Raw genomic sequence first — 19,377 nt, forward strand, 5'->3', positions numbered from 1 at the left:
CTTCTCTCCATGCAACACATGAGCCTCATTTTCCGCTTCATTATTTCTCATTTATTTGCTAATTTCTAATATTTAATATTCATTTGTAGTTAACATTTTAGACTGATAAGTAACTTGACATTTCCCCAGCATCAAGTTGCCGGCACGATTCCCTGCGAGTAGTGTCTAATTTACTTGCTGAACTTTAACAAGGCATTTTGCAGAAAGGGCAGCCCCTTCACGGAGCGGTGACAGGCGCTCACATGGCCAAATGAACTGCCACAATCACCACTCTTTACTCTTTTCTCAGGTTTTTATAAAGTCTTAGTAACATTATTTTCTAGATCTTAAGAGATGCTGACAGGTGACGGAGAGGCAAGTTCCTCAGAGCTGTATATTCGACTGCTTGTATATTAGGGACTGGCAAATACTGCAGTTTTCTAATATAGCTCCAAGATGGGAATCTGTATAAAATAACAACTGTGGAGCATTTTTTTCCCTATAGATCTGCATTGGGCTGATCCTCTGTTACTCCTCCTAGGAATTTATAAATAATAGACAGCTAGGCGTGACTATTCTACCAGTCAGGGGTCTATCTCTTACACAGTTTGGCAGTGAGTGGACGGCATCAGAGTGTAGGGATGCACCCACAGCTGGGAACACTCAGTTGTAAATTTAGTCATACATTTCTAGTAGGAATTACTGAAATGGCACAACATAAAATACACGGTTATAAGAAGAGATGCTGCAGAATTGTTATACTATGGGGAATATGATTATTTTCTAAAATAAACAAGTCAGGAGCATTGACAGGTCTTCTTTAAAAGCTGTGTGACAATAGAGCAGCTTGTCTAGACATAGGTCCACTTTGACTATTTGTGGCCGTTGCTCTACACTGCGTGCAGAATTATTAGGCAAATGAGTATTTTGACCACATCATCCTCTTTATGCATGTTGTCTTACTCCACGCTGTATAGGCTCGAAAGCCTACTACCAATTAAGCATATTAGGTGATGTGCATCTCTGTAATGAGAAGGGGTGTGGTCTAATGATATCAACACCCTATATTAGGTGTGCATAATTATTAGGCAACTTCCTTTCCTTTGGCAAAATGGGTCAAAAGAAGGACTTGACAGGCTCAGAAAAGTCAAAAATAGTGAGATATCTTGCAGAGGGATGCAGCACTCTTAAAATTGCAAAGCTTCTGAAGCGTGATCATCGAACAATCAAGCGTTTCATTCAAAATAGTCAACAGGGTCGCAAGAAGCGTGTGGAAAAACCAAGGCGCAAAATAACTGCCCATGAACTGAGAAAAGTCAAGCGTGCAGCTGCCAAGATGCCACTTGCCACCAGTTTGGCCATATTTCAGAGCTGCAACATCACTGGAGTGCCCAAAAGCACAAGGTGTGCAATACTCAGAGACATGGCCAAGGTAAGAAAGGCTGAAAGACGACCACCACTGAACAAGACACACAAGCTGAAACGTCAAGACTGGGCCAAGAAATATCTCAAGACTGATTTTTCTAAGGTTTTATGGACTAATGAAATGAGAGTGAGTCTTGATGGGCCAGATGGATGGGCCCGTGGCTGGATTGGTAAAGGGCAGAGAGCTCCAGTCCGACTCAGACGCCAGCAAGGTGGAGGTGGAGTACTGGTTTGGGCTGGTATCATCAAAGATGAGTTTGTAGGGCCTTTTCGGGTTGAGGATGGAGTCAAGCTCAACTCCCAGTCCTACTGCCAGTTTCTGGAAGACACCTTCTTCAAGCAGTGGTACAGGAAGAAGTCTGCATCCTTCAAGAAAAACATGATTTTCATGCAGGACAATGCTCCATCACAAGCGTCCAAGTACTCCACAGCGTGGCTGGCAAGAAAGGGTATAAAAGAAGAAAATCTAATGACATGGCCTCCTTGTTCACCTGATCTGAACCCCATTGAGAACCTGTGGTCCATCATCAAATGTGAGATTTACAAGGAGGGAAAACAGTACACCTCTCTGAACAGTGTCTGGGAGGCTGTGGTTGCTGCTGCACGCAATGTTGATGGTGAACAGATCAAAACACTGACAGAATCCATGTATGGCAGGCTTTTGAGTGTCCTTGCAAAGAAAGGTGGCTATATTGGTCACTGATTTGTTTTTGTTTTGTTTTTGAATGTCAGAAATGTATATTTGTGAATGTTGAGATGTTATATTGGTTTCACTGGTAAAAATAAATAATTGAAATGGGTATATATTTGTTTTTTGTTAAGTTGCCTAATAATTATGCACAGTAATAGTCACCTGCACACACAGATATCCCCCTAAAATAGCTAAAACTAAAAACAAACTAAAAACTACTTCCAAAAATATTCAGCTTTGATATTAATGAGTTTTTTGGGTTCATTGAGAACATGGTTGCTGTTCAATAATAAAATTAATCCTCAAAAATACAACTTGCCTAATAATTCTGCACTCCCTGTATAGGCAAGAAGCATGTAGTCTGTCGGTGGTAGGATTTAAAGGCTATGTACACTTTGGTGGCAATTTTTGTTAATGATTGCATTTTACTCCTTTTTGGCTACAAATCATATTTTCAATTGGCCTTTATTTTAATTATTGAGCTGTTCTGTCTCAAAGGTTTAAAGGGGTTGTCCGGGTTCACAGATGAACCCGGACATATCCTCATTTTCACCCAGGCAGCCCCCCTGACTTTAGCATCAGAGCAGTTCATGCTCCGATGCTCCCCTTTGCCCTGCGCTAAATTGCGCTGGGCAAAGGCATTTTTTAGAGAACCGGGGCTGCCAGGAAGCCCGGTGACGTCACCGGCACTAATGGGCGGGCTTCAGCGCTGCCCTAGCAAGTAAAACGACTAGGGCAGCGCTAAAGCACGCCCATCACAGCCGGTGACGTCACCGAACCCACTGCCGGGCAGAAGCTTCCACCCGGCAGTGTGTGATTGTAAGCAAAAGAGCCCTTGCCCTGCGCGATCTAGCGCAGGGCAAAGTAGAGCATCGGAGCATGAACTGCTCTGATGCTCAAGTCAGAGGGGCTGCCGGGGTGAAATTATGGGTATGTCTGAACCCGGACAACCCCTTTTAACTGTTTTTCTAGCTGTGTGACTTGTACTTTCCTTTTGTGTCATCTAAAAAAAAAACTTCTCTAAACTACTAAGAGGTCATAAACACATATTTAAGCCACATTCTTATCAGTAAGATAAGAACTGAGCTATAATGAGTGTTTATAATGACAGAGAGCAAAGATAAGGAGTCTGTCTGCTCCTCAGATGATGGAAAAGACAGAAAATCCACAGGCTGCTTTTACAGCATGTCAGCTCTGTACACAAAAAAGGATTCCATATTTTGAATGAAGACCAATTGAAAAAATGATTTTTAGCTCAAAATAAGTACAATGCAGTAATAAAATAAAAAATATCTGCCCCAAAGGTGTACATAGCCTTTAAAGTGTACCTAGACATTGAGATGCCTTCTGGATAAGCTGTTGCAGGTATACATGAGGAACAACACTGTATCTGGCATTATATGACTTGACTCTTGCAGTTTGGCTGACAAGTGGAAGAAAGAGGCATTTTTCTCTGATAAGATATATTACACAGTTTCTTTTATTCTTCTGTAGTATTGATTTTATGCTAATGTTGGGTGAAAGGTTAGTGACCATTTAAGCAAATGTCTGATTCACAATAGGTATTTTCCAATAAACTGAAATGTGTAACCGTGGTGATGCCTGTTATCTCTCATTTGTATCATTTGCCGCCAGGTGTCTGCTTTATTATACAGCCAGCACCTGCATATGGAGCTTAGCATGTCAGCCCTGCTCCATACATCCCCTGAACGCTAATGTCGTACATGTATGGCATTATGCGGCAAGGGGTTAAAGAGGAACAGTCACCTCTCCAGATATGTTTGTTTTGGTAATTACTTGTATTTTCCATGGATTAGGAATTCTGGAGCATCTATTCTTAGAATTCAGCATTCCTCTGTTATTCCTTCTGGAAATATTGGAAGAAATTTACAACTGGGTGTCAGCACTCCCCTTGTCCAAAGGCTATGTGTACAGTCTGAGATTGTCAGCGCTGATTGTACAGTGTCAGGGTCTCACACTGGTGACTCTCAATGGTCAATTTATTAAAAAAAATCTAGGAGGAATAACAGAAATGTCACAATGCAGAGTTATAAGGAAAGATGTGGAGAATTGTTATTTTATGAGGAACAAAAGTGTTTACTAAAACAAAGATGTCAGGAGAGGGGCTTTTCTGGTACGTCAGTTAGGTCTTCAGCGGAGATCTGACACCTGGCACCCCTCTACAATCAGCTGTTTTCTCAAGGATAGGTTATCAGAAAGTAAGTCTCAGAGAACTCCTTTAAATTATAAAATTCTGGTTGCCTCCTGCCACCACTAGAGGGAGCTTAAAGAGGACCTTTCATCTGTTTAGCCCTAGTCTAATTAGGGTCTTACCTTTATAGGACGGCACCCACTGATGTCATCGCACATTTTTTTTTTTTTTTTTTTCCAACAGCGTTCGTCCGCTGTTGTCCCCCGTTGATTTCGGCGCCTTATATTATAATTAGCTGACTTGGTTATACTAGGCGGAGACTGGATCGGTTCTCTTCTCCCTCGCTGTGAGCGCATCCAATCATAGCCAGGGAGAATGAGCTTTTGGAAAAAAATAAAGTGCGATGACATCATTGGAGGCCGCCTTATAAGGTAAGACACTAATTAGACTAGGGCTAAACAGATGAAAGGTCCTCTTTAAGAGCATACTGTATGCTATTGTATTACCTAGCTCAAGGAGAACAGTGCTTTCTTCATCGTCCGTTCCTAGTGATATATTTGCCATTTTCTGGCCTGTGCCCAAAGCTCGTATGTCCCCTGGTAGTGAATTTAATTTGATCCTAAAGCTGGTGATGTTGCTGTTCATCCTGCATCTTGCCATGGAGTCTCTTGACAAGCATTCATGAGGATGTTCTGTCTATATTGATGCTCTATATGTCCCTCTGTTTCACCCCGACATTGACGACACATGTTTTCCTTTCCCTTCCAGGTCAAAGGAACCGCGAGAAGACCGGAGAGAGCAATTGCTGTGTAATTCTGTAAATGGCGACGTGTCTGCAAAGTGTGATGTAATATAGTACTTGTCTATCATGCTGCTGGAATAGAGGAGACCCATTGCTTCAGAGAACCTTAGATCAACACCCTGTCATAATCTCCACAGAAGTGATATATTACATGGACACTCTCATAGATTTCTCTTCATGGCAAGAGACGGAGGACATTCTCATACTGATTTGCCCTTTATTTTTGTTTATCTTGCAGAGTAACTTTGTAGTATGTTATAGTATATCCATTTTTAATGCATTAAGTCTCCAGGGGTTAAAAAATAAAAAATTCAATATGTTCTCTTCTACAACAATACTCGTTCATGCTGCAGCATACAGATCGCAGATTCCAGGCTGTCTCTATGCAGGTTGCACTACCATCTGGTCGCCGACCTCGACAACTGATAGCTGTAGCCATACTTGATACAACCACCGACAAGACGCGCTCGACACTGGAAGCCGACGGAAATCGACAGTATTAGAGAAAGCGACTCCTGCCTAATGCAATGACCGCCTGTGGCGGCACAAGGTAGTCCCAGGAGATTCGACCATACGGCGATGAACAAAGCTAAAACGTGCCTGAAAGCACTCTGCAGGGGGCTCTGGAGAGTCGTTGCGTATGTACAATTGGTGCACTCTTATCTCGCGCATACCGTTGCATGCATGCTCATACCAAGCATACGAGAGGAGTGCCTTTCCTAGCCTTAATGTGGGAGGGTTAATTTTCCTGTAGTCCATAAGCCTTTCTTCTTATCGTGCAGAGATAGTAGCAGATGTCATTTATTAATCAATCAATGTTTTAATATCCGACGTGAGAAAATTACAAAAATACTCATCCGTAACCTGCCGCCCGATCTCATGCCTAAACCGGTAAGCGGCTCCCCGAAGACAACAGCTCTCAACTATAGTACTAGTTTTATTCCTTTTTATTTTTTATTTCTTTATGTAATTTGCATTTATACTAGTGCTTGCGAGGATATTCAGATTCCGACGAGAAAGCCAAGACGCCATTTTTGTCATTTCACAGCGGATAATTTAAGACATGCTATAATGAATTTGCACAGCACTAAAGCATGACGCTATAGTTCATTTAAAAAAAAATAATAAACTGTAAAGATATATAAACATTTTTTTTATATATTTTTTCCACTAGGGAGGAAAGTCTTCCTGGTTGAAAATTACAAATATGTGTAGGATATATTTAATTAAAAAAATAAAAGATATAAAATGCATTATTATAGAATCTAACCATAGATTGGCGTAGTGTCATAGGACAATATTACTAGACGTCGCTTTTGCCTTTGGAACACACAAAGTCGCGGGTTGACCTGGCGCTCTATGTACAATACTCAGATACTCCGTGGATTTATTTCTTCTTCGGCCTCATTTTAATCAGATGATTTTGTTCATTTCCCCCGACTCAGTGCTTTGTAGGCATTTGGTCTTAAAATCATTCATTCTGATCCAAATTTGTAAAGAACGGTTAAAAAAAATATATAAAGACAAAAAGCTAACACTTTGTATATAGCACTAATTTTTTTTTTTCTTTCTGCAACCTGTACTGATATAGATTATTCTGTAACAAAATAAAATAATATTGTAGTGCATTTTTATTTTGTTGGTTGTCTGGTGGTTCTGATTGGGACTGTAATTGCTTTGAATTTTTTTTTGATAAAAACTGGAAAAAAAATATGAAAATTGAAATCAATGCAAATTATTTTTTTTTTGTTTCTGCAAATTAATCCCACTGATTACTTTTGTAATCCCATTGATAGTGAACTGTATGAGATTTTCCTGTATAGCTATATAATAAAGTAAATTGTCACAATGTTGTGACGTCTGGCTCTGACTTTGAGGTGCAAACAAATCTGTTTTTGCTGTGGAAACGATTTGGAATTGAAATATCATTCAGAAATGATGGTTTGAAATGTAAATATTACATATGGTTAAGTGTGGAGGAGATGAATGCATAATTAATAAGTAAGCTTTTAGCTTAGCGAAGCAGGCAGGAGCCGCTCCACTCAGATAATCCTGGCATAGCACGTGGGTACAGGGTACACCTGTACTATGCCAGCATTTAGTAAACCTCGCGGAGGGGGGGGGCACAGGCAGGAGCATCAATGTGCACTCCTGCCCGTACTCACTGCAGCCCCATTCATACCTGTCATCTCTACACCGCTGAGAATGGTGTACAGAAAAGTTGATTTTAAGCACACAGGGAAAGGTGCGCTTTGGGGAAGGATATCTCTATTCAAAATGCATTAATCAAGTATATTACATAAAAGATTATTAGGGACTGTAAAGGGGGAATATTAATCACCAATATTTATGCAAATATCGGTAATTAATATTCATAAATAGGAGGAACCGTCTATTGATAACTCCGCCTATTTATACCTTTATATACTAATAACAATACCTTTGCTATGCCTTACACTAATCACTATGCTAGCTGCATGCGCCTTACTAACTAACTATCGCCAATAATTACACGTTACACAGATACAAATATAACAGTATTTATTAACAATACACTACGCAATACACTAACATTACAGCACTAATTATACAGTACTCATCTACACTACACGTTCCCAATTCCACCCATAAACTAACTATATGATACACACATTCAATATTAACAGCCCACCCACCTAGTACTGTATACTATCCCTACGGGGTTGACGTAGGTAGACGGTGGTCTTACAAGCCGACCACCAAGCACAAATATACCACGGGAGGGGATTAGAGTATAAAAGGTTACCAGGATCAGGGGTAATAGGGGTAAAGGGGTAGGGATACAGAGGGTTACCAGGGGTATGTGGGGTAGGGTTATAGTGTCCAGGGGATATATACCAGGGGATAGCCGCAGGGTATATAGTGAGGGTTACCAGGGGAGTGAGATCGTACAGGGGGGGTCCGGAGGGTATATAGATTGTGCAGGGGGGACCGGAGGGTATATAGATTGTGCAGGGGGGACCGGAGGGTATATAGATTGTGCAGGGGGGACCGGAGGGTATATAGATTGTGCAGGGGGGGGGGGGGACCGGAGGGTATATAGATTGTGCAGGGGGGGGGGGGGACCGGAGGGTATATAGATTGTGCAGGGGGGGGGGGGACCGGAGGGTATATAGATTGTGCAGGGGGGGGGGGGACCGGAGGGTATATAGAGTACAGGGGGTCCGGATGGTATATAGATAGTGCAGGGGGGGGTCCGGAGGGTATAGAGAGTGCAGGGGGGGAATATAGCGATACTTAGGGTTAATGCTCGTTGTCCAGGGGTCGCTCGTTCGCCTAGGGGTGCTCGTCAGTCCAAGGGGGTCTCCTTCCTTCAGGGTGGGTGGGCGGCCGGCTCTCTCTTCCCTAGTGCAGGCCTGCCGGACTTATATGTCCGGCCGCCCGCACTGCCGTACCGCCCACACAGCGGCGCGCGAGCGCGCACCACAGTGCAGGACACGTGGGCCGGCGCGGTGAGATGACGTCACCGCGCCTGCCCGCGCACTGCAGGGCCGCGTGCATATGCTGACAGGCGGGAGATCCTTTGATCTCCCGTCTGTAGCTCTTAGCATTCTGGACATCGCAATGGTAATTGCGATGCCAGAATGCGCATAATAGAGTGAGCGGAGGTATCTCCTCTCCCTCTATTATGCTTAATTATCTTCAGCAGGGCTGCAGATAATTAGAACAAAAGGATTCAAATTCTATTGAATTTGAATCCTTTTGAGGTCACCAGAATGACCGGACCTTGTTCGGTCATTCTGGCGCCTTCACCCAGATTACATCAATGTAAATGCTTGGGGCACATTTACATTGATGCATCTGTGTCCATGTAGGGGGGGGTTTATATGGTATGGGGATATATATATATATATATATATATATATATATATATATATATATGATATACAGGGGGCATTATAGATATTAAAGGGGGCACATACATATATGAATTCCCACAGGGGCATGAATGAGCCCCTGGGGAATATCAGAGGCAGATGGGCGCAGGTGCTGGGCACATCTGCGCACATCGTCCTCTGAGGGGCTAACATATACATATATATATGCATGCCCAGTAGGCATGCATATATATTTATGTATACCTGCCACCCTTCCTCAACAATCCCCCTGTTGTCGGTGATACGACAATATCTAGGGGGAAGGGTGGAGGCATCTTTTGCCACCCCTCAACCCCATCCTCGGTGATGGTCCAGGAAAACCGGAGTGCACCCTGTCTCTTAGGTACCTAGACATCATCTAACCCAACGACTTCCTCCGACCTGCCCTTCACCGTAACCGACTCCTCCATCCACAGGATACACCGTCGTCTTTGTTTCCCAGGAACTCTCTTCTGCCTTGACTGTTACGGTGTTAGCCCCTCCTATTGTCATTTCTTTCTGGACTTTCGGAGTGGCTTGATCCTCGCAGTCTTTGACTTGTCTTTCTCTCACTCTTCCAGTGTCGGTCACTCCTGATAAGTTTAGAATGACCACACCCTCGCGGTCTCGGCATTGCTGTCGATCTTCAGGTGTCGTCCACGCCCAAGGAATCTGGAGTGGGTCCACCCTTACAGTCTCAGTCTCTATTCTGCGCCAACTCTTCTTAAGCCCGTCTTGTTCCATCTTGATCGAAGGATGGGTGCGGTTCTCCCATGGACAGCTGAATCGGTCTTTACAAGGCAGGTCAGATATATATATATAGGTTTTTCTTTCAAATAGAGGTGATGTCACGGTACCTAAATTCTAACAACGGGAATACCTCCGTTACACTACACATCCAGGTTATTCCCTTATGATCCTTACCGTTCAGGTGGCAAATGGAAACCAGAGGGGGCCTGTCCCTATCGTGCCCTAATCTTATCCCCATTCACACCACCTATTTACACAATAACCCCCAACCCCCCCTAAATCCAAGAGTTCAGTCCAATTGTCTTGTTCTTTGGGGCGATTAGGCCTCCGGACTTTTTGTGACGTCAAGTCCTGAGCCTTCGGCGGTTGTTTTCGTGAAGTGCCGTCTGGTTCTGGTTTAGTTGGTCCGTTAGTCTCTTGACTCTCCGATACATCCACCATAGTCCAAGGTACATGAGTCCAACCAGAACTAGAAGCACTATCACCGGGTGAATCAATAAATTGAAAAATGACGTTGCCTTTGGACTGTATCCGAAAAGACTCTCCCACCACGAAACCTTTGAGTCCTTGTCCAATGCGGTGGCAACTGCGATAATCTTTCTTCGGTCATGGGTGAGTTGAATGGTGGCTTGCTTTTCCGTCTCCCGAAGACGTTGTATGATCTCTTCCTCTTGGCCGAAATCCATCAGGAGATGTCTAAGTTCTTTGCCGAAGCCAAGAGGGATCTTCTGAAGTCTTACAGGAACATCGGGGCGGATGTCAAGTCTTTTCTCTGGGGTAATCGGGGTTCTTCCCTGCTGCTCTGCGACGTTCAAACCTAAAACGGGACTAAGGGTGCAGTACGCTCCGGGGCGGAGTGTTCCTCGTTGGGTACAGTTAAGCCCAAAAATTGCATACGATGGGTCACTCCCTTGGTACCAACACCAATACCCCTGCCCCAAATATTTCAAAGAGGATGAGGGCATTGGGTTGGCCTTCATCTCACAGGACCCCTCGGTGTTCCAACACTGGTGTCTGAGCATCCGCTCCCGACTACCCTGACAGAGGATGACATTCTCCCTTATCCGACATCCCTCTGTATCAAACAAAGAGGGATGGCCCTCCTCATAGGTTAGAACGCCCGAGGGGAGCTGGGGATGAAGCACCGTCTGGTTGTTAATCATCGTTCCTAGATTGATGGCACTGTATCCTTGTCTGATGCGACCGGATACAGGTGCCAGGGACGAAGCAGTGCAGGTTAAATTTTGACATCCATGCCACTGAACCACCCACCAGTTGGTGTGATTAATAGCAAAAGGAGAAATCAGTGGACTTATTCGCTGACGGAGGTTGAATGGGAAGTGGCCGTTGTGAAGTGCCGTGACAATATGTTTAAGGTTGTCCGAGAGTTCACTCTGGACCTGCGTACACGCCAGAGCAAGCTGAGCCCGATCCTGCTCCTCCAAAAGACCCACAACTAACCTCCTAAACTTCTCACGTATAGCAGAAGATAGAGAGGTAGTGGCATCAATGTGTGAGTGTTGTAAACCCTCTAAGACGTGGTCTACATCAATCTGGGTCTTGAATCCTTCCCCGGCGTGTCGCGCAACCTCCCCAAGCTTACTTCTCAAGACTTCCATGTCCATAGTGTTCAGGGCACCCACTCCCAAAGCACCTCCGCCCAGTCCCATAGCCACCAGGTCTCTCCTCCCCCTGTTCTTCCTGAGTCGAGAGTCGTCTTTCCTGACCTCTTGCCCCGCCTCTATCCAACCTCTTACCATGTCAATTTGGTTCCTAACGAACTCCTCACCCCTATGATCCCAGTGATCAACTCGGAAGTCATCTACGGAAATTCTCCAGGTAAACAGGATGAATTTTGCATCCGTGATGATCTTCCAGGGGGATGATAGTTGAGGAGCTACAGGGTCTGCCAATTGATGGATAGGGGTGGTGCAAGAGTCTGAATGTGGTCTTACTGGTTGGAGACCTTCTGTTTCGTAGGGGACCCTTACTATAGTAACACAGACCCGTCCCCGTCCTTTGAATGGATACCATTGATCGTCTTCTCCAGCCTGTAACACTAGTTTCCCTACGGGTTTGGTTTGAGACAGATAGACCCATTGAGTAAAGGTCCAGCACCCTTCGTCGGCTGCCTCGCAAAAAGGCCACTTGAATGAACCATCTATATTGATGTCAAAGTTAATGTCCCTGCCCCTGGGGTCTGTCCAATCGGAAGACACATACCTACCCCGGTATTCCTCAGTCATAGGGGTACCATCCATCCATACATCCACTGTAGGGGTGTCCACCCCATTGCACACTAAATCCCACCTCCAGGGATTAGTGTCCAACATCACCATCTGGGTATCCTGTTCCCAGTGGGCATAGGTGACGAAATAGTATCCCGTCACCTCAGGAAAGCAGTTGTCTCTCATGATCGTGATCATGAAAGACCGTATGGATGGAGACCCCCTTAACTGCGCATACCTTGGGTCCTTGGCATCGGTCCGTACTTTTAAAACTGTGGCTCGATACAAACCCTCCAGTTTTACCGGACCACTCTGATCATTCCAAATGGCCTGATCAGAGTCACTGCAGTTTAACTTTAACATCATTATGCTGGTTCGCACGTAATCTGTGGATACATGGCCCTGTACATAACTGGATTCCCTGGTGATAATCATCTGGGAATCCCTCAACATACAATAAGCCTTCAGGGTGCCTTTTACCGGAATGGGCCTATCAAAATATGTCCTAACCCTCAACCCGTCTCTGCTATCCTTCCCTAGGAAGGTAGCTTTCAGGATATACCAACCGCTGTACTCTGCCCCAGTGACATCTTCAGGACTCAGCAAACCCTCCTTGGTACACAACACTGTGGTAGTGTTGGCTCTCACTTGCTGGTAAGGGTGCAAGTGTGGATTCCTAGACACCCATCTTAAGGATTTGCTAGGTACAGGGTCCAAGTCCTGAAAATGCCTGTATTCCTTGAGACAGAGGGCGTGCAAGTCATGTTGTATGGCAGCCACATTCTCCACCGGGGTATAATGCTGAATTACACCATTGGCAAAACCCTCTCTCTGGAAACCATACAGATACCATTGACCTGGTGTAAAGGTAACGTTCTTGTATGGTTCCAGGATTTTGCCATCCAAACATTCCACCATTAAAAGGCCGGGTCCATCAAGTGATATGCTGGCCATACCAATATTAGTCCCCAGGTCCTCCCCTGAAGAGGCTGAGCCCGCCATCAACATGCTTACCACTAGTGTCACAAGCTGGGTACGTATCTTATTCAGAGGATGCCTAGCTCTTCCCTGGCAGTGTGGTCCCATGGAGTGTCTCCCTCTTGTGTTCTGAAATGAGATGGGATGTGTTAAGTGGATTGGATTCACACTCGACCCACCAAGCCCTTTCTCCCCCCCTCACCCAGCTCGGAACGGTATGCGTTATTGAGTTGGGGAGGCTCGGGTGGCTTTGGCCTGGTCGATGTGAATCCAAAAAACTTCCTGGCGTCTACGGGATTTCTTCTTGCTCGTGATAGGCCTTTGTACCTTCAGCATGGTGTCCTCCATTGCTTCAAGGACCTTGTACGGTCCCTCCCAGTTTGCGTCCCATGGGCCGACCCGACGAAAGACTTTCACCATTACCATTTCTCCTACAGAGGGCATAGGCGTTTCCCCCTGTAGATACGGTTTGTGTAACCGTATAGCTGCATGAGGCAGTAACTCCTTCAGGTTCTGCTGAACCTGTTGAAGAAACAAGTCTCTGGCGATGGCGTTCTTCGTGGGCTCCGACACTTGGGGTTCGTTTGGTAGACATAGGGGCATTTTACGTCCGGTCATAAGTTCAAATGGGGAGATACCGGTACTAGAGGCCTCTGTGGCTCGGATACCCATTAGCACAGCTGGAAGGGAGATTACCCAAGAGGAACCTTTCTCCAGCAGTGCCTTGGAAAGCCGGGTTTTGATGGTCCGGTTCATCCGCTCCACGATGCCCGCCGACTGAGGGTGGTAAGGGACATGAAACCTTTGCTTTATGTCTAGGAGACCACAAAGCGCTTTCATGACCTTACCCGTGAAATGAGTCCCTCTGTCGGATTCTATCAATCTGGGGATCCCCCATCGTGACAGAACTTGTTCCCAGAGAACACGGGCAGTGGTGGAGGCCGTATCATTGACCGTAGGGATGGCTTCTACCCACTTCGAGAAGACATCCACTACCACCAGGGCGTAACGACAGTTACGACTCCCAGTTGGCAAAGGTCCGATGAAATCAATTTGGATAGCGGACCATGGACCATCAGCAGGAGGAACCCGCTGTAACACCGGCTTCAGGGCTGACGCCCTTGGGTTAACCTGAGCGCACACCAGGCACTGTTGCGTAACGTCCTCTACTGTGTTGGACATTCCAGGCCAGTACAATTTGTCTCTCAGGAGAGGCAAGAGCTTATTCCGGCCAAGATGTCCAAACATTTGGTGGTTCAACCGCGTCAGCTCTGTTTGCAGATGCTGTGGAACCACCGGGAGAGGAAGCGACTGAGTACCGGTGTCGTAACACAGGATCCCCTGTTGTAAGGACCAGGGATGCTGTGGTACTTGGATGTGTGTCATTAGAAGAGGATCCTTAGCTTGTTCCTCCTCGAATGACACCGGGCTGTCACTCAGATGGGTATGCGCAGCAATCTGGTATGCGGACAGTGGCTCAGTGCCTGGTTCCCTAAAGGTCCCAGACACTGCTGCTAGTTTTGCCAGTTCGTCTGCCTGGTTGTTACCTGCTGTCAAAGGTTCGTCCCCTTTTTGATGCGCCAGGATTTTTATGATGGCTGCTTCCGCCACGTGTGCCATACCCCATTCCCACAGCTCCTTCAGGACTGACACATGAGCCAGAGGTTTGTTTTGGCTGTCCACAAATCCTCTTCTCTTCCAAACGTCCAGGTGCAATGTGAGGGAGCGAACTACATATGCGCTGTCGCTATATATAACTCGTTTCCCTGGAGGGTGAAGAAGCAGGGCCTCTTTAACAGCCTCCAGTTCTGCCCGCTGTGCTGACATGTGACCTGGTAACCGGACAAGACTCTGGGTACCAGTGGTCTCATCCAGCACAGCAAAACCTGTGACATATTCCCCATCCAGATAAAACCGAGAGCCATCAACAAAGATGACTCTGTCATCTGGATGCTTGTCAGTCCTGAACATCTGTGGAGAGTCATCCATTACTGGAGGGCCACAGTCATGTTCAGTTCCAGTCAGGTTCAGCAACTGGGACAAAACATACTTGGCCTTGTGGTCCACCTGCAGATTCCGGCCGCTGAGATCCATGATCCATCTCCCGAATCTCTGTTGGAAGACTCCAGGGAGAGTATCACGGAGCAAAAGGGTCAGCGGTGAATGTGGAGTCTGCAAAGTGAGGGGCCGGAAGCCAACAATATGCTCTGTGGTCTTAACAGCATAGTGTATGGCTGCCAATTGCTTGGCGCATTCATCGAACCCTCGTTCGACGGGCGAAAGCAGCCTGGAGAAATATCCCAGCGGTCTGGTCTCGTAACCTACTTTCTGTACCAGGACAGCTGAGATAGACTCCATCCCTGCATGCGCCTGTATGGCCATATCCCCATCTGAATGTGGAGTGGCCAACACAGGCGCCGAGGAGAGGTCCCTTTTCAGGGTTGAAAAGGCCTCCTCCTGCGCATCGGACCACCCTTTGATTGAGGGTTCCTCTCCTCGAAGGAGTTCGTAGAGAGGTTTCGCTTTGGCCGCAAAATCCTCTATGAATTCCCTCATGAAGTTGGCAACCCCCAGGAATTTTCTCAAATCCTGAAGGGTGCCAGGCCTGGGTAACTTTACCATGGCTTCCACCCGGGACGTCATGATTCCTTTGGTTCCACAGGAAATTTGGACCCCAAGGAAAGTTACCTCCGCTTTAGCCAAATTTGCCTTATGGGGACTCAGTTTGAGTCCTGACTTTGCCAGGAGTCCCAGCAGCTCTTTCAACAGAACCAAGTGTTCCTCCAAGGTTTCTGTATGCAAAAGCAGGTCATCCACGTATTGCAGGAGGCATTCTGGCCGTGAGAACACACTCAGCACAGCCGCCAATGCCTGATGGAAATACGTGGGGCTGCTATGGAACCCCTGGGGCAGTACAGCAAACATGTACTGTTTGTCCCCCACCGTAAAAGCGAATTTGTACCGACACGACTCCGTGAGTTCGATGGAGAAGAACCCGTTGGCAACATCGATGGTCGAGAATACGAGGCTTTCGCCACTTATTCTGGCCATGATGTCGGGAGTTTGGGCCACCACTGGGGCTGACATTGGGGTGTATTTATTAAGGACACGGAGGTCTATGGTCAGCCTCCATGCGTTTGTGTCCTTTTTCCTAACTGGCCAGAGGGCATTGTTGCACTTCGAGTTGCCCTCAATGACCACACCCCTAGTCTTCAATTCAAGGACAGTGTCCATAATTGAATGGGTGGCCTCTGGTGGAAATCGATATTGGCGTTGAGGTGGAGGGTCAGGACCCTGTATGTCCACCAAAACGCCAATCAATCTGCCACAGTCATTCTTATTTTGGGCCCACAGATCAGGGTGCTCGTACACAATAGGCTCAAGGTCTGGATTGTGCGAGACCTCAGGCCACTTGTGTTCCAGCACATCAGTAGAGTTATCTACTGCTGGCAAAGGTGGTCCCAGACACTGGCGTTGAATGACAAACACCTTGGCTCGTCTGGGACCCTTCCACACAATGCAATTTGCCAGATCCAGGATCCACCCATTTTGTGTCATTACATCGGTTCTGATAATGTTATCAGAACCGGGGTAATACCACATGGGTATCCTGAGGTTAGTGCACCTGGTAATCTGAACGATTACCTCATCAATTCTGTGGGCCTTCACCCCCCCTTGTTGGTGATCAAATCCGATCACCACACACTGGGGGCTGTTGGGGAGTAGATCATGTTTGATATTGGTAATGGATATTTCCGCCCCAGTATCAAGCATGATTTCCGTTTCTTTATCTTTTATCGTGGCTTTTATATGGGGTCTCCCTGAAGGATCCAGTATGATTGGACATACTGGTGCCAATTCTTTAGGGACCCCTAATCTTCAATCGATATCCACCAGACTCCCAGTAGGTATTTGTGTGGTACATACTGCCACTCTTGCGCTCTGTTCCTGATCCTTAGGTGTGGAATCTCTTGATTCCACGCCCCCTGGGACATTCATGACCGCCACGCATTTTGGTGCTTGTCCTGATGAATGTCCCAGATTCATATCAACCTGTTCTCCCACAGGTCTGGCATAATTAGGCTTCATCCTGAAACCGTTATTATTGCCGTTTTTCTCCGAATTTGTCCGGTTAATCTTTAACCACTGTGGACAATTTCTTTTTATGTGCCCCTCTTGTAAGCACAGGAAACAACGAAAGTTTCCTGCCCTTTCCAGCGGTGGGGCCGTGGGGCGGACAGTTGATGCATACCTCGTGTGTTGTACCCGGTCGTCTTGCGACCTACCGTATACAGGCACACGCTCCCTCACTTTCACAGACTTCTTACTGAGCAGTATGTCTTGTCTACACTGCTCAATAATCATGGCTGCGTCCGTGAGGGATGGCTCCCTAGCTGCACTCAGCCGGATTGCAGTATCAAGATATGGGAATTTTTCCACAAACATGCGCACCATGCCTTGTGGAATCCCAATACCCTGATCTTTGGTAACCCTCCTGTACATCGCTTCAAACCGACTACACAATGACAAGGGTTCATCATGTATAGTAGGCTTAAACTTTGACAGGACCTCTGGAGTGACATCCCAATGACCCGTGGCCAGTCTCGTGAGTATGGAGAGGCGCTCCTCCTTATCATGAAACTGGCCATTCGTGGGTCGCATCCTCCCCGTTACCTCATACCTTTGATTAAGGTGTGTTGGTAACCATAATCTGAACAGCTCCATGCAATATTCCGGAGCCACTGAATATTTGTTACAGTGACCTTCGAAAATATCGCATGAAGCGAACGGATCTACATGGGGATCATATTTCGGGATCTCCTTGCAGATCCGTAACAGGAAGTTTATCCTTTCCATACTGGAATGGTTAGGATACACCTCTTCCTGTTTCTCCGGACGTGTTGGCGGATTGGAAGTGGAATATACCCCTCCACTTTCCTCTCCCCAACAGTTGTCCTGGTAACGGTTGCTACCCCTATTCTCCCCGGATGACGGGGTGAATTGTAGAGACCGTTCCACCTGTCCCCTAGTGTCTACCAATGCGGATGTATTATCCGTCGAAGACCCTGGCGTTGCCGCCGCTGTCTCCCCCTGTGCCATTTCCGAAACACAAACTTGTTTCGTGGGCACCATACCGTTGGTACTAGGCCTGGACAAATTGGAGATTGCCCGCTGCAAATCTGCAATGGTTTGCGTCTTTGCAGCCAGGTCCTCCCTCATCTGAACAATCAGGGAATCCGTAGATACCGTATTGTTCCTGTACTGATTAATCTCAGTGTACAGCCGGAGTAGCTCTCTGTCCATGTCAGAGTAGAGACTGTCCTTATCCGAGAGTCTCGACTCTAACACACAGATTTCTCTGCCCCTCTCGACTGTACACTGGGCTTCGTCTTGTAATTGAACCTCTAGTGTGTGAATTCTTCTATAGTTATCAACACAACAATTGCAGTGGAAGTTTGCTTTGTCCGCAGCCTCCCCTGCCTTTCTTGTGCTGGCAAGTATCTCTGTGTGTTCCGCCCTCCAAATGGTATCCTCATAGGAAAGAACCAATTTGGCTAGCATTTGGAGGCGTTTGGTGGTCTTGTTAAAGACACTCCTACTAATACAAACCCGGTCATGAGCGTACACCTGGTCCAGTAAAGCAGACCACAGCAGCTCAGCGGATTTATATGTAGTAGGAACAATGGGATTAAAAGTGCTGTTTTTGGCTAAGTGTTGGAGTGTGGAGAAGTTCATACTCACCGTTTGCTGAGCGTCCATCTTCTTGTTGGTGCTGTACTTTCTTGTCCCTTGCAGCTGCTTGAAAGAAGTCCTTTTCTTCCGGATCGCTTCTTTCCGACCAGCTGGACTTTTATGTACCTCCAACGAAGATGGATCTCTTTCCGTGACGTATCCTTCTTCTCTTACCCCAGCGACGGTGACCGTGTAAAGCAAATACAAAAATATTAATTCACAGAACAATTATAGATTCTCTGCAAAAGATTTTGTTCTATTTCTGGTACTGTAAGGGAGGTATCGCTTCTCCTGTACGAATTATCGGGTCCTAGACGCTCAGACACTCCGCTGACCGCGTCTCTCCTGCCCGCTAATTCACAGTACTAGCGATCCTCAACCTTAAGACCAAAAATAAACGCAAAATCCACGCAGTGGGCCTGGCTCGCCAATGTAAAGGGGGAATATTAATCACCAATATTTATGCAAATATCGGTAATTAATATTCATAAATAGGAGGAACCGTCTATTGATAACTCCGCCTATTTATACCTTTATATACTAATAACAATACCTTTGCTATGCCTTACACTAATCACTATGCTAGCTGCATGCGCCTTACTAACTAACTATCTCCAATAATTACACGTTACACAGATACAAATATAACAGTATTTATTAACAATACACTACGCAATACACTAACATTACAGCACTAATTATACAGTACTCATCTACACTACACGTTCCCAATTCCACCCATA

General features: G+C 46.2%; 1 protein-coding gene across 1 annotated transcript in view; it reads left to right on the plus strand.

Annotated features, from left to right (window-relative positions):
- Positions 1-6,919, plus strand: part of UBL3 (ubiquitin like 3) — a 115,841-nt gene extending 108,922 nt beyond the window's left edge. The window contains exon 5 of the mRNA XM_040426166.1: positions 5,016-6,919. Within this exon, the coding sequence (XP_040282100.1) occupies positions 5,016-5,068 (53 nt within the window). The 3' untranslated portion in view covers positions 5,069-6,919. The remainder of the gene's footprint in view (positions 1-5,015) is intronic.
- The last annotated feature ends 12,458 nt before the right edge of the window (positions 6,920-19,377 follow it).

Source organism: Bufo bufo, chromosome 3, assembly GCF_905171765.1.
Source record: "Bufo bufo chromosome 3, aBufBuf1.1, whole genome shotgun sequence".
In the NCBI taxonomy this organism is placed as follows: domain Eukaryota; kingdom Metazoa; phylum Chordata; class Amphibia; order Anura; family Bufonidae; genus Bufo; species Bufo bufo.